At 50.3% G+C, this 15,775-nt stretch overlaps 1 protein-coding gene across 3 annotated transcripts in view; it reads left to right on the top strand.

Annotated features, from left to right (window-relative positions):
* The window catches only part of KIAA0513 (KIAA0513 ortholog), a 44,718-nt gene that overhangs the window by 12,233 nt on the left and 16,710 nt on the right, over window positions 1-15,775 (top strand). For all 3 annotated transcript variants that reach the window (XM_037142405.2, XM_037142403.2, XM_037142404.2), the window contains 3 exons: window positions 12,005-12,510; window positions 14,618-14,717; window positions 15,566-15,639. In XM_037142405.2, the coding sequence (XP_036998300.1) occupies window positions 12,182-12,510; window positions 14,618-14,717; window positions 15,566-15,639 (503 nt within the window). In that variant the 5' untranslated portion in view covers window positions 12,005-12,181. The remainder of the gene's footprint in view (window positions 1-12,004; window positions 12,511-14,617; window positions 14,718-15,565; window positions 15,640-15,775) is intronic.

The following is a 15,775-nucleotide window of genomic DNA, read 5'->3' as shown; positions in this document are numbered from 1 at the left end:
CGATGAAGAAAAATACAGCTTTTCCATTTGAACTATCCTACAATGCTTTCTTTTCACTTAGAATTTTTATTCAGTATTGAAAAAAACTCCCTTACAATTACTTAGTCATAAATTATTATCAAGTATTACTCTTGTAATAAAGAGGAAAATATTAGCAAAATAAGTTAGTGAGAGCACTTCCAAAGCTTCTTCACATTCAGAGAAGCCCATGATTCTGAAGCCAGCGAAGCCCATGGGTTTCTGTAAAACACTGTCGTCTTTGCCATCAGTGTGCTCCCTGCACCTGCCTTTGGGGGGAGGGGAGCACCGGAGGCGGGGCCTCGGGGGGAGGGCACGTTCTGCTCCCTGAGGCCGGTGATGGTTACATAGAATATTCATTTTCAGGGAATTTAGTGATATGGTTGTGATTTATATACTTTTTGAGTGTATTTTTTTTAAAGATTTTATTTATTTATCTTTAGAGGGGAAGGGATGGAGAGAGGGAGAGAAACATCAATGCGTGGTGGTTGCCTTTCGTGCATCCCCTGCTGGGAACTGGCCTACAGGGAACCAGCCTGCAACCCAGGCATGTGCTCTGACTGGGAATCAAACCGCGATTGTCTGGTTCGCAGGCCTGCGCTCGATCCACTGAGCTACACCAGCCAGGGCCTTGAGTGTATTTTTTAATTGCTTAAAAAAAAGAGGGTCTCTCCTTGTGTCCAGATGACAATTGTATTATGTGGGCCTGGCAGAGAGCAGTGATAAGGCATGCCTGATTTCAGAGATCTTAAAAAAAAAACAAAAAAACAAAACACAGTGTACTTCAGGATGATGAAATCCAGTGTTTTTAAACCCGCCCGTTACACCACGTGCAGGCCGCATTGGCCGTCCTGCCTCAAAGCTGTCGTGCACTTGTCAAGCAAGCACTATGCCCACGCCCAGGGCACTCCTTCCACGGGACCCCTCGTCCACGAGTTTGTGAGAACACACACTACGGCGCCAGACTTTGGTTTGACATGAGGTTCTAACCTCAGTCCTCACCGCTTCCTTTCCATGGTGCCCACAGAGCCATCCTGTTAGTAAACTCTTTCTAGGAGTCCCCTGCCGTGGCTGTCTCCCTAAATCTAGTTCACAGAGTCTCCGTCTTTGAAAGGAGGTTCGATTCTGCCCTCTCTTACCTCTCCTCACCTGTTACCTCCGCTTCCTCAGAGATGAGAAAGAGTGATTCAGAGACTTACCGCGAAAAGGCTACGAGTCATAATTCGCCACTGCAGCAGCCATGCGCTCAGTTCCTTGGCCAGCGTGGACTCAGCCCCAGCCCAAACCCCCAGCCTGGTGCTGTGCACAGGACTTTGGGCAGCCTGTGCTTACTCTCCCGAGAGCAGCCCCTCAGCTCTCCCGCACCTCCCGATGCCTCTCATCATTGTTAGCAGTGCAGCTAAGCCCTGCTCTGCCCCCTGAGTGGTTCTGGGCTTTGTATGTGCTCTGGTTCACAATCATCAAATCTATGTCTGGCCTGAGGTCTCTGGGGAGGTACGGCCAGTTCCTCCTGTCCACGTGCAGGAATGTCCCAGTGGGCACATTGAACTCAGGGAGCTGGGGGTTGTATTTCAATGGGTGCCATGAGGGTCCTGAACATGGGTCCCGAGCCACCCCGGCCCAACCCCCCCACTCAGTGCTCCTTCTGGTCAGGAGCATTGCTGAGAAGCCACTTCTTGACACTTTGCCATCAGAAACCTTTTGAATGCTTTGGAAGTCCCTGCTTCAGGTTGAAGACAAGAGGGTAATTAAGTTACAAGGCCACGCTGCAGAGGTAGCTCATTTCATTCCACAAACCAAAGGGAGCTGCACGCCCTTCACAGCCCACTCCGAGGGAAATGCCAGGGCTTTGCTGACGGGGATCACTGTCTGGGGATGTCTGTCTCCCTTCCCACCTCTACTTAGCAGGAATTGACCCAGACTTCAGAGAGACGCAGCTCAGGCAGTCCTCCCTGACGCTATCCTTGACTTTGGCTGTGGCCTTGCATGTTCTGAGCAAGGGCCTCTCCTCCAGCCCTTGGGCCTCTTTTGCTTGTGCTCTGCGCCCAATTGCACAATTACTTACACACTTGTCTTATTCTCCTTACTAGGTGTGCACTTTTTCAAGGATGAATGTCTAAATTACTGTTCTTCGCACAGTGCTTTGCCCACAGCACCTACGCAGAAAACAGATTTGTGTTTTAGCAGAACTGTTAAATGAATTTCTTTTGCCTTGTGGGTTGTGTTGAAAGTTCATGGAGGTCAGAAAGGAATTGTGTGGCAGTCTCTCATACAGCCTAGCAGAATGGCTCAGGGGCTTGGCTTATAAACTTCATTGACTGAAAGATCAATAAGTGATCCTATAGCTTTTTCTCCTTTTGGTTACAAGTACATTGGCAGTGCATTATTTTTCTGACTGTCTTAATCTGCTTTCTCCATTCTCCGAGCATGAAGGGCAGTGGAAGGAAATGTGTGGTGATAATTAGGCCGGGCAGGGGCTGGCTGGGCCAGGGCCAGCTGACTGAATGCTGGGGTAGAGGAAGCAGCTTGGCAGGTCACCTTTCAACAACAGATGTTCACTGAGCAGTTTGTGTGCCTGGTGTGGTTGTGGCCCTGAGAATCCCATTGCGAAGAAGACAGAACGGCTACCGACTGGCAGGGAACTTTGTTGGGGGAGCATGGTCCGAAGATCATTAATCCTGGACCATGAAGAATGCAGCCAACAAGAGACTGACCTTGACACTCAGGAGAAGAATTCTCCCGTCAGATGCCAGTTCAGATGCACTGCACTCCCTTGTAGAGGGTTACCTGTTCCGAACCAGGTGCTAGTAGGAAAGCCATCCTGTGTGGGAGCCAGGTGTGCCCACACACAGCCCGTGTCCTTGTCCTCACTGGGCAATACTCCCCATAGGAGGAGCCCCTGCAGCCGCCTGAGATGCTGCTGCTGCTGTATCCCGGGGAATAATCGGCCTCCCCCAGGTTCACAGCAGAAGGGCAGTCCTCTCCTGCTGGGACCTTCAGCACATGGATCCTGTTTTCATGATCAGATCAGAGTGCTGGCACCGCAGGTGCTCTCAGAGAAATCGGCCAGGAACAGTCTGTGATCGGAGCTTGCCAAAAGCCCTTTGGGACATCTGCTATTTTTTCCTTTGTATTGAATTTATTGGGGTGACACTGGTTAACCAAATTATCCAGGTTCCAGGTACACAATTCCACAACACACCGTCTGTACACTGCGTTGTGTGTTCACCACCCCAAGTCAGGTCTCCTCTCATCACCGTTTACCAACCCCCACCCTGCCTCCCCCACCCCTGGCAATCACCACACTGTTGTCTGTGACCATGAGTTTTTTTTTCTCTCTTTTTCTCCTGTTTTTCCCAATCCATCCACCCGTCCCCACCCAGCCCCCTAAACCCGCCCTGCCCCGCCCCCCACAGCTGTCAGCCTGCTCTCTGTCTATGAGTCTGCCTCTGCTTTGCTTAGGAGAGGGACCCTCCTGGGCATATTAACTGTGATGTTTCCAGGTGCGTGATGCTCCATCACTGTGTCACCAGGGCGATCTTATCTTCACCTAGTAGCATGCTCCAGCCAGACAAATGCCAGTGCCAAATTGCTTTAATGGATGCCTTCAGGTTTTTGGAGAGTTATTTAACAATGTATGTCAGCATCTCCGTATCTTTTACAGAACCTCGTTAGAGACTTCCATTATAATAGCGTCTTTTCATATAAGGACCTTCCTGGACAAGTTCATTTTTAAATTCATGTCTGGAAAAAGTTCCTCTGCAGATGAATTTGTCAGAATGAAAAGAATTTCATGACTAGTATGGTTCCCACTTTTGCTTTGGCTGGGAGGAAGTGCCACGACATTTTCCACCCAACTGTAGTAATGGGATTCTCCGATTCCACTGGCCTGTAAGTGGCCCCCGATCCACGGTGACTGGATGTAATGTCTGTCTGACAGCTGCTTGAACACATGCACGTCTAAAAGAACATCAGTGACAGCTCTCCTTATTTGACATGTATTCATTCATTGGAACAACTATTGCTTCATAGCCCCAAATGCTCAAAAGTCTCTTTCTGTTTCCAAGACAAAGACAGTTATCAGCCAGCCAGAAAACAATGAGCGGATTTGTTCATCAGGAGCTTTACCAGGGCCGAGTTGTTCAGCTGCTGGCAGGGGCAGACGAAGTCCTTGTTGTGGTCTCAGAGTGCAAGAGGTTCTGAGCAACAGGAAGCGGTTTTTTGTTGTGTGTGTGTGTTTTTTTAAGAGCCTGGGCTTGCTGTCTGGCTGGGGCTCCTGGGAGTCCTCACCACAGCCCGCCCAGGCAGCCAGCTGGGGACGCTCCCAGACCAGTGACTGCAGGGGGGTTGGGCACCTGGGGGGCGCTGAGTGTGTTGAACAAGTGCACACGGAGCTGCAGGAGGAGCGTCTGCCACTGCAGCTGAGGCTCATTATCTGTGGCAGGCTGGGAGGGCTGGGGGAGGGGATACGGAGGCCGTTCCCATACCCGTGACTCCCAAACCCGCCAGGGCAGAGGCTGCTGTGCAGGGGAGCAGAGGGGATTTCTGCGGATCCTCAGGTAGTTGGCATTTTCACCCATCGTATTCCCAGCGCTTTCCTTATGGGGTGATTGCACTTAGCAGCTTGTGGAAGGGTTTCCCTTCCTTCTCCACCTCCTCCTCTCCTCCAGCTTTTTCAGTGAGACACGATCTTCTTGGAGACCATTCATTATTACGTCACTTAATAGTGGAACAACAGCAGATGACAGTAATCTAATAATCGATCAAGTTTAGTTATCTCAAGACAGCCCCAGAGACCAGAAATCTAAGCCAGAGGTCTGTCTGCCTTCATTCCTGCAGCCCAAGCCAGACTGACTGTGGACCTCTGTTGGGCAGTGTGAAATAGAACATTCTGCAGGGGACCAGAGAGCTCCATTCAGTGGGCGTCTGCATGTTTGTAGATGTCACAGGAAGCATAGCCACCAGCTAGGTGCAAAGCCAAAACTCGGATTTCTGTCGGCCTTGAAATGGTTAAAAAAAAGGAAGAAAGAAAGGAAGGTTTTCCTATTGACTAGAAAGGAATACACAGAAATGGAGATGGGATCGTGAGATCAGGGGGCTTGGACCCCGGGCCTTCCTCCTGGGTCAGAGGTTCCCAAACTTTCACAGAACCTTAAGGTCTCGGTCATTTTCTTCCTGGCACCCTAGGCTGAAACAAACACCTAATAGTTCACACAGCTTAATAAGTATTTATGTCCTAACAACATACTAGCTGTTTGTATTCATTTCCTGTGGCTGCTTTAAAAAAATAAACTTAGTGGCTTACAACAACACATTTGCTCTTTTACAGTTTTGGAGGGCAGAAGTTCAAAATCAGTCTCACTGGGCTGCCGTCAAGGCGGCGGTAGGGCTGGTCCCTCTGGAGGCCCCGGAGGAGGATCTCATGCCTTGGCCTCTGTCAGCCTCCAGAGGCCACCCGCATTCCTTGGCTTGTGCACCTTCCTCCACCTTCACAACCAGCATCGGAGCATCATCCCACCTTTCTCTGACTCTGACCCTCCTGCCTCCCTCATATAAGGACTTTTGGGAGTATGTCGGGCCCACCTGAATAATCTGGGGTCATCTCTCCATCCCCAGGCCCTGACCTTAATCATATCTGCAAAATCCTTTTGTCAGGGCCACTATTCAGCCTACCACACCACTTAATGAATATTTCTCCTTCATTCTTAAGCTCCCGTAATTACATACTAATGGGACATGCGCACTTGTTGGGTTCAGCTTCTAAACCTTGGAATCAGATTGGACATGACTGCTCTCCTGTCCCACATTGATTTTTGTGCAATACTTGCTTTTTATCATGGTGCGCTGCTGAAAACCCAGCTTCACACAGATATGGCACCATCTAAAGGAACACAGCACAATCTACTGGTGAAACTATTTGAGCTAGTACTTTGCTTTGAGTTCAGCAAGTGTCAGGTTATGATCCTGTCTCCCTCAAAAAATTGAAGTAGCCCACGGCACCCCTGTGGCTTTACTCAGGTGTGTGGGGTGCCTTGGCCCAGCTTGAGAACCTCGGTCGAGGTGAAAAGCATGCCCATCCAGCTCCTTGGGCTGGGCCTCACTCGGTGAAGTCAAGGAGACAGCATCCCCCTTGGCCAGGCTGTCTCCTGTAGCCCCGGGTAGTGTCCAGGTAACACATCCAGCTAAAAAGAGGCCATTAGACCCAAAGCCTGCTCCTGGCTGAGCCCCAGCGCCCTTCCTGGATGGGCTAAGGCTCACTGATTTCTGTAGCCACTCATGCTGACCTTTCTCTTCCATCACAGTCATGCAGAGTCAGGCTCCTCAGGGCACTCTGTGGTTGCAACCATGGAGGGAGAACAGACTTACTTTTCCTGTGTTCTTTGGGCATGTTTCCTGAAAGACATTTACTGAAAAGCCGTAGAGGGCATTCAATTGACTGCATTAGTCAAAGAAGGCTGCCTGAATGAAGTAGGGTGCCCACATCTAGGGAGAGAACCATCCTTCAAGGGTTAAGTGCCAGTGTTAGTTAGCATCATGAGTCTGGTGACTGTGGATGCTGCCCTTCCAAGACCTTCACCACTTCTCTGGATAAAACCTTGCTTGGCATGAGTGGAGGTGGGGCTGCAGTCTCATGAACTGGGGCCTTAGGGTCGAGGGTCTTTTAGTATAGTAATCCACATTTGGCTGGGGTGTGCAGCTCACCAGAATATTGTCTGGGCCTTGACACACTTAGGCAAAGCAAGGTAGGTTTTCCATGGGGAGGTTGGCTCCAGCAAACGACACTCAAGTTGTGGCTGAGAAGAGGTCAAAATGTAGCAGAAGCTCAGGCAGCGTCTGCAAGGAACCTGTGACCTCTAGTCCTGAACGGTAGGTTCTGCTCTCCAGCCACTGGCCACATACCGCCCCCACCAGCCCGACTTCTCGTGTCTAAGGTGGGGATGAAAATGAAATGTTGCCCTAGCAGCTTGATGGAGTGGTCAAGAACAAACTGCTTTTACATATTTGTGTGCCTTAGAAAGCATCAAACGCTTGGATATCACCAACTGCTCTGATAATAGCAACCTTGGCTTCTTTATTCAGCAGTCGCACGTTGTCACAGGGGTCTCGTGCAGCTCACCCCTGTGAGCTGGGAAGGGCCAGCCTGGCTCCCTATCTCCCTGTGTGCTGCTTCTAAGACCTTCTATGTGTGAGCTCATCTGTCTTGGTAATAATCCAAACGATTAGGGCAAGCAAATTCAAATTCACATTTTCCAAAAATAGGAAACCAGTACAGATTTAAATGACCTTTTCAGCCTGACGGAGTGGAGCTGAAACTCAGGGAAGAGGTTGGCTTTCCTTTGTGTGGGCCAGTCATGAGATAAAGTAATCAAACCAGATGCCTTTGTCAGCTGCTGCGGGTTGGGGGTGTTCTGGCTCACCAGTCCCGATTCTGTCGTCTTCAGAGCGCACCTGCCTTCCCTATGCAGTGCCCTGCATTTAACCTGAGAGCGAAACAAGCAGGTCAGGGTTCTGAGTTTGGGGTATGGCGGTGTTTTGACCTTACAGTTGAAATGAAGGTGCACATGTGAAACCTGAGTATATGTACCCCACAGTACAGACCTTGGAGGAGGTAATCTGGGGGTGCCATTGTAGCCTTCATAGGGCGCACACCTCTGAGCCCCTAGCTCCACTTCTAGAAACGTATGCTCGGGGGAGCATCAGGGAGGCAGCCGCAGGGGCGGCATGGTGGGCAGGAGCACGGGCTTTGCTGTGTTTGGGTTCCATGCTCTTTGCCATCCAAGCTGGGCATAGGTGGGCCCCTGCTTCACCTCTCCAAGCCCTGGTTTACTGATGCGAGAGGGGAGGCAGGCCAGGTGAACATGAGCCCCTGTGTGTTACATGTGCTGGTCCAGAGAGGTTTCACAGTCTTCACTTTTTATGGGAGGAGCAGCAGGTCTGATAGTTCTTTGGGCCAGTAAGAGAGAGAGAGGTGCCTGGGGTTGTCTGAATTCTCCCCAGGGAACCTCCTCTGATTGCTCAAGGCCAACTTGCTAGGGAAGTCCTACTTCTGGTTGCCCAGGGATGTTGAGGAAATCAGAGTTTGAGCAAAGCCCCTTTGGGGTGTGGCTAAGCAGCCACAAGAAGGCAATCTTCTTCCAAGTTCCTTCTGCAGCTGGTCCCGCTGTGGCGGGAAAAGGCTGGGTGGAAGGCAGTGGCCAAAGGTCAGAAAACTTCCCTCCAGGATGTGACCCTGGCCCCTCTGCTCTCCTGTTCTCCACCATTGCCTGTGCTCAGTCCCTCCCATGGCTGCCCTACATCATTAGAACGCATTCCAGGCTCCCACCGTGCTGGGCACGCCCTCCCTGCACCTCTGGCTCAGCCCACCTGGCCAACCTCTTCCCTGAGAGCAGTTACTCTCCACCTCATCGGCCTTACCAGTTCCCAAACGTTCCAAAGTCATCACTGCCTAGGGCCCCTGTGCAGGCTCTTCCCTCTGCCCAGAGCACTCTCCTCTGTTCAGCAGACCCTCAAGTCTTTCCGGCCGGTCTTCCGTCTTAGCTCAGGTATCTGCCTCCCTGACCCCCCATCCAAAGAAGCCTCCCCTCCCAGCACTCTCAGGGCATCACCTTGAGACTGTCTCTGCATTTTTATTTTATTAACTGTCTTTTTCTCTCCCCGACCCCTCCAGCACACAGACACACGCAAGCAGATGCTCCACACGGCCTTGTTCATGACTGTGTTCCCAGCTCCTTGTGCAGTAGTCGATGCACACAGCTGCTCAATAAATATTTGTTGACTGAATAGATGTTTAAAGCCAATGGAAGTTACAGGTTGACTTGGAATTTTAGCCTGATTTGGTTGGTAGGAACTTGTGCCATAAGGTTTAGGAAATAAACTGTAGAAGTGCAAGTGTGGGAAGGTCTGTTCTGCTTCCAGTCTGTAGAAAGGCATTTTTAACATCCACACTCTGGAATTCCTGAGATTCCGCCATGGTTTGAAGCCCTGAGTCTCAGAATCTGGATCCAAAGTGGGTATGGGGGCCTCCTTGTGTGCAAAGCAAGCAAGTGGATTGGGGGGGCAATTCACAGATGTGGTTTCTTTGGCCCGCAACGTCTTGTGAAGTAAGTTTAAATTAGGGGCCAAAGTTGAAGAACTGGAAGATTTCACATAGTAGGTTTCAGCATTCTCCATAAAACTCTTCAGGTTTGATACCACTGGGCCTGAGGGTTCTGCATAGCAGCACCTGGCTGGTCCTGAGCACAGCCAGTGAGGTCAGTCCCTGCTGGGCTCACTTCCTCTGTGCCCTCCGGCTGGCCCAGCACAGGTAGTCATTTGAAGTGCGTGATCCTGGCATGCTCAGAGTGACCGTCACCCTGTCCTGCACAGAGGCCTGTGATCACATACATTTCCTTCCTGGAGGAAAGGGTGGGATGGCTTCAAGGCCGTTAGTACAAGCAGCCCCTGTACCCTGCTGTTAGTTCTGTGAACAGGCTTGGCATCCCTGCCTTCTCTCCCTAGAGACACCAGACGCCTGGGCTGGGGCCCTGGGGGCAGTGACGTGAGATGACCATGGTGCATGGGACCCCAGGGCTCGCAGGCTGAAGTGCCATCATGGTGCTCAGGACTGGGCCCTCCCTTGGTGCCTGTCAGTCTCACTTTGTCCCCTCCTTCCCGAGCCCACAGAAGAGGCTTCTGGGAAAGAATGACTCATACGCTCCTAGAATTTTCTAGCCAGGGAGGCACTGGGAGAGCTGCTCACTAGCCTCAGGCTGGACCAGAAATAGCCATGACAGTCAGGTCTGATCTGACTTGTCCTGTGCTGTGTGGGGGTTTTGCTTTGGTAAATGGACACAGCCCTTCCGACCACTTGAACTGTTGCAAGATACTTGTTCCCTTTTTCCTCTGAATTTTTATTTATTGCAGACTGCATTGTTGTAGTAAAGAACACACTAAAAAGGGGAGATTGCCTCTGCGCCAACCCTATAACGCAGTTCATTCTTTTCTGGTCCCTTTTCACACATGATTGTAATTATAGTAAAGTTAAAACCCATTCACTCAGTAGTCTCAGAACCCGGAACAGAGGGTGGTGTGTGGTAGGGTTAAGTAATTATTTGTTGACTGTGAAATATTTTGTTTACTTAACTATGAAGTGAACATTCAGTGGTGTTCTAATTGTGTCCTTATTGCATGTGCACTGGTTACTATTGCATCAAATCGTTAGAATTTATCTGCCATTTTACTATATTTAGATTTATCAGGATTAGGAATACTGTCGCAGTGAGCATTTTTCTTCAAATAACTGTTTTTCAGTATTTTGAATTATTTTCTTAGGATAAACTCCAACCATTTAAACTTCTGGATCAGAGAGAGAAAAATAAGAATTATAGAAATTGCTTTCTAAAATATATATCCCTATTACCAGAATTGTTTGAGAATATTAATTTTATCATAACCCCATCAGCATTTGGATGATAATTTTTCGATTTTTGCTAATTTAGTAGTATAAAATGGTACCTAATTATTTGAATTTACCTATCTATATATGTGGTTACTAGTATGGGTCGAGGAATTATTGAAGCATTTCATAACGGTGTTTCCTCTTGTGTGCCTTACCTATTTGAGTAGCTTGTTTATTTATTAGAATGTGGATTTTTTTTTAGTATATCTATTTTTAGTTGGATTTGGCTCGATTTATCATATTAATTGATTGATTCAATTTTCCTAACGTAGTGGCTACAAACATTTTCCTGGTGTGTGAGTGTCCATTTTAATGTCATGTGTGTTATTGTGTGTGTGACCTTCTGGTCTTTGGAGAGCCTGGGAATGTGGCCGCCAGGAGCGCCTCAGAGATCGGAGCAGCCTCACTGTCTTAGAGGGGCAGACGCAGCCCAGAGAGCAGAGGCCGTGACTCACCGACTTGGCCAGTGGGAGGGGAGCCGGGGCCGCCCGACCCCAGCCTGCCACTCCGTTGCCCCAGCCCTCTGAGTGGAGTGGGCTGCTGCTGTCTGAGCTCCTGAGAGCCCCTGTTGCCCTCCTGGCCCAGAGAGTTCTTTCACACATCTCTTTTTCGGACCAAGGCAAGCTTTGTAGGACTCTACTGAGGGTGGTGGCCGCCACTCCGATGACAAGGAGCCAGCAGTTCCATCTTTCTGACCCAGAGCATTTACAAATATCCTGGGCTGGGGAATTTGGAGGAACCTGTAATCAATTTATGAATATTAAGCTCTTAACACAGAGTAGATGCAGTTTTGATATTGAATTATCCTCAGCAGATGCATTAGTTCATCAATATCAGCAGCCACCTGCCTGTCAGATATTGTCCTACATTCTCGGGTCTGTAAAAGGGGGAGAACAGGTATGTGGCCCTGGTTCAGCTGTGCTGTTTCCTGGAGGAGCTTTGGCAGCCGGAGGTTTGTACTTCCTGCTTTGCTGTCTGCCGCTCATCGCTGGGAAGGGTGGGCCCCAGAACTGGCTGTCTGGAGGCCTGTTTAGAAGGGAAGGTCCTATCCACAGCTCTGCCGCCATGCAGCCTGTCTTGTCGACTCTCCAGACCCCAAAGCATGTTCGTGGTTAGGTCTGTTCATCATTCAACAAACATGGGGAACACTTATTTAGTCCAGACTCTGTGCTGGGCACTCAGGTTACTACACGGGTGGCTAAGGCCTGGCCCACCCCCCAGGGGTTATGCTTTAGTGAGATTCTTGAAAATACTAATACCTACCTGTCAAACAAGAAATCCTGATCATTGGCGTTTACTTGTTCATTTATTCAACACATACTTATGGAGTGCCTACTGTGTACGTACCAGGTATTTAGCAGTAAAGCACACAGGAGGAAAGTGACAGTAGTGTAGAGATGGCCCACATGCTGGAAGAGGAGGTTCCCTCCTCTCTTTACAGGGAATTGGGTACCTAATTCACTCGCCAAGTCCGGGTTCTCAGTGCTGAATTTCCTGCACACCAAGAGCCGCCCTCCTGCTGATCATGTTTGTGTGTTTCCATCCTAGATGCCTTAGGGCCCTGTGAGCTGCCCCAGAGGACTCATTCCTGGTGGCCAGGAGTCTCCAAGCAACTCACATGTGCTCGGCAGGCTCCCACTTGGTCACCAGCTCCCACTGACCCTCCCGGGAATCCAGTCCTCTGGCCTACCCACCTGGTACCCTCTGCGGTAGCCCACTTGAGCCATGGAGGCCCCGGAGGTCCCTGTGGGCTCACTGATTGACTTCGAGACCGAGCCATCTACCTCCTCACCTGTGGAGGCACTGCCACCAAAGCTGCAGGATGGGGACAGCTCCCAGGGCGACGGCGGGTCAGAGAGTGAGACCACAGAGTCAGCAGACAGCGAGAACGACATGGGCGAGTCGCCCTCACACCCATCCTGGGACCAGTACCACCGCTCCTCCTCCAACGAGTCCTTCTCTTCCAACCAGAGCACGGAGTCAGCCAAGGACGAGGAGGCCCTGGAGCTCAGGGAGTTTATGCGCAGCTACGTGGAGAAGATCTTCTCTGGAGGGTAAGCCCCCAGGGCCTCTGCTCTTGGCTTTGTCCCAGAGAAGAGCGTCACTTGGGGCCAGGGCTTCCAGCCCCTCACCAGCCAGTGATGGGCCTCCCTGGTGCTTCAGAACCCTACCCCAGGTTGCAGGTAGAAACAGTTGGGGAATTTTCGCCCCTTCTCCCCTCCCCGCAATGCTGTGACCACTGTCACTCTCTCCTCATTGTTGCTGAATCCAAGAGGACACTAGCTCTGCTTTCCCAGGATGTGAGCACTTTCAGGTTCGCTTCTTGCTGGCATTCCATGTCCAAGTCATGCTTGGCTAGGGGGCTGCAGCTATTAGCTGACATTAAATTTAGAGTCAATAGAAGGCAAGAGGTTTCAGTGCCCCACGCTTCTTGTGATGCTCCTGGGCAGCTGAGCCTTAAGCAGCTGCTAGGATGGTGACTCTTCCTCACACCTCTTCCTGGCCTTTCTTTCACGGTTCTTGAAGGGGTAGGTAAGCAGCGTTGCCCATTGGAGCAGCAGGAAGCGGAAGTGGGAGTTAGAATGCAGACAGAGGAACGGGGAATCTGTGGACAGGCCTCTAGCTCGTCCACCCTCATGTATTAATAGCTCAGCCAGCAGTGAGGGGAGGCAAACAAACCCAAATTCACAGTGGCAGGGGTTCACCAGTAGTCCTGCATCATTCAGAGTGGCGTGTTCGGGGCTAAAGGTCTTACTACTCAGACTGTCTCCTGTAGACCTGAAGCACCAGCATCACTGGGAGCTTGTTAGAAAGGCAGAGTCTTGGGCTTCACCCAGCCCCACTGAGTCTGAATCTGCCTTTTAACAAGGCCGCTAGACCACTCGCACACATTACAATCTGGGGAGCTCTGGAAGAAGGGCAAATTGTCCATTTTCATTAAAGCAGTAAGAATTTCTGCCTGTTGACTCTCTGCAAAGAATGCATTCTTTTCTGTCATGATTTAGGTCCCTTGTTTATAACTGGCCAAGCTGGCGTCTGCCTTTTGGAGGCACGCCTCCATTTTCCATGCAGTTAGAAAAGGGAGAATTTCAAATGATAATCCAACCGTTTGACTGTCCAAAGATGCATTCTGTTTGATTTTGAATGCATTCTGGGACAGCAGTAGATGTGGCTTCCTACTTATTTTGTTTGACTAACACTGACGGATATTTCTCCGAGCACACCCAGTTAATGAAAAGGGAATAAAGCCCAGAAGCTTGTCAGTTTTCCAGGAAGGCTGCTCTGTGTTTGCGGCAGCCTGTCGGCAGTATGGAACCTGGACAACTGGATCGGATGCATTTTAAAGAGCTTTCCAAAAATCCCTGCAAATGGCTGGCAAATTCTTGTATTTCATCTGGTGTTTGAGGATAAATGAGACCAAGATGTTTTTTCTACAGAACCTTCAATAAATGAAATATTACACGAGCCAATTGATCTTCAGCCCCTACTTCGTATTCGTAGTCATTAAACTTGGGTGGAGAGTTGGCCCCCTATGAAGAGGGGTCAGAGGTGGTTTGAGATCAGTGAGCATTTTGTCCACCCTGGAGGTGGGGACTCCCTGCAGTCCCCTAGTCTCTGCCCCTCATGCACAGACTGGATAGAGGTCAGCAGACTGACTTGTCAAAAGCTTCAAGGAATCAGCCACCATGCCCTCCCTCTGACTGGTGGGAGGTGGCATCGGGACAGGTGTCCTACTGAGACCGAGGCATTCTGCAGTTCCGTGGGTGGGTCCATGCTGGCTTTAGCACCAAAGATTAGTGAGTTACGCTACAGACCCAAGTCCTCAGAGGAGGGGGATATCACCCTTGTTGGTGCCTGGACCACCTAACTGGAGGCAGGAGGACAAGGGAGAACGAACAGGGGCTTTAGAGCCAGGAAGTCTGGATGGAGTCCCGTTTCCTCCGCAGCTGCGCTGGACCCTCCAAGCCTGCGCAGCAGAAATAACGCCATTCCCTCCAGGGGTTACCCAGAGGGTGAGAAGAGCGGATGTGGCTCGGGCAGCTGTACTCGGCTGGGCGCGATGCTTACTCGTTCCTTTCTCTCCTCTTCCCCTACTGTTAACCTTTTTTTATTTCAGAGGATTTAAAGTTGTTTTTTCTCCCTCTGCTCCTTTTTTTTCAGGGAGGACTTGGACCAGGAGGAGAAAGCCAAGTTTGGGGAGTACTGCAGCAGTGAAAATGGAAAAGGCCGGGAGTGGTTTGCTCGATTCGTAAGCGCCCAGGTAAGGAGAGGTGATGGGAAGGGGGCTGGTGGTGTGTAGCATCCTCTCTTTCTTTGTAATTCCTCCAATCAGAAGAAAACAGTCAAGGGAAATGACCCAACAGGGAAAAAAAAAGTAACTCTTACCTCAAGGTGTTCTGAGCAGGCCTGTTTAGAACAGTGGGAAGAGGGCAGTGGCTCACCTGGACGTCTCCCTGGAAAGGAGTACGGAAGCCAACCGGCCCGTCCTCCACGCGGAATTCCAGAGCCGTTAGGTTCTCAGAGGCAAGCATGTGGGTTACAGCCAGAGATGTTTTTATTAAATAACCCACAAAATTCAGTTTTTCTAGAGATACATTCAAGACAATGACAGCCTGTAAGTCCAAAAAGAATTACGTTTTATAAACATCCAACAGGTTCTTTCCCTGTAAAGTGGCCTAAGTTCTTAGTTTTTAAAGTATTTTTTATCACAAATAATTTATTCTTCAAAGAATTAGAAATGCTCGTAAGCAAAATTAGAAAAACTACTCATAAGTCTACAGCCCGGAAATAGCCAGTGTTGTCATTAAGGGTCCCGTCCCTGTACACTTTTCCGTGTGTAGGTGCGTGTGTGAAGTTCCTAGTTTTTAGTCCCCTGAGGAGGAGACACAGGAAAACAGCTACCTGAGCCCCAGGGAGCTGCGGTCGCGCGCTGGGGTCCTGGTTTGCATAGATCAGGGGCAAACCAGGGGCAAACCTGTTGTGGTCCTGGGCTCTCATCCCAGCTACCTTGGGGGGTGCTCAGCGGGGTAAGCCTGCACCCTCTCTGAGCTGCTGTGTACCTCTGCCACCTGGCTGCCCCGGTGACGTGTCTGCCCTCTTCCCGGACAGCGCTGCAATTCCAAGTGTGTCTCAGAGGCGACCTTCTACCGCCTGGTGCAGTCTTTTGCAGTGGTCCTGTTCGAGTAAGTAACACTGTTGCGCTTCCCTCCCTGCCCTGCCCCATAATGACCCAGTTGTGAGTAACAGCCCCATGAGTCATCAGCTCGAAGTTGCTGGGATACACCCAGCATCAGCTACAAGGAGAAGTCGTGACCAGCA

This window comes from Artibeus jamaicensis, unplaced genomic scaffold (assembly GCF_021234435.1).
Source record: "Artibeus jamaicensis isolate MK-2021 breed Jamaican fruit bat unplaced genomic scaffold, CSHL_Jam_final contig_464, whole genome shotgun sequence".
Taxonomy (NCBI): Eukaryota; Metazoa; Chordata; class Mammalia; order Chiroptera; family Phyllostomidae; genus Artibeus; species Artibeus jamaicensis.
Note: the sequence above shows the minus strand (reverse complement) of the source record. Positions and strands in the feature narration are given on the sequence as shown.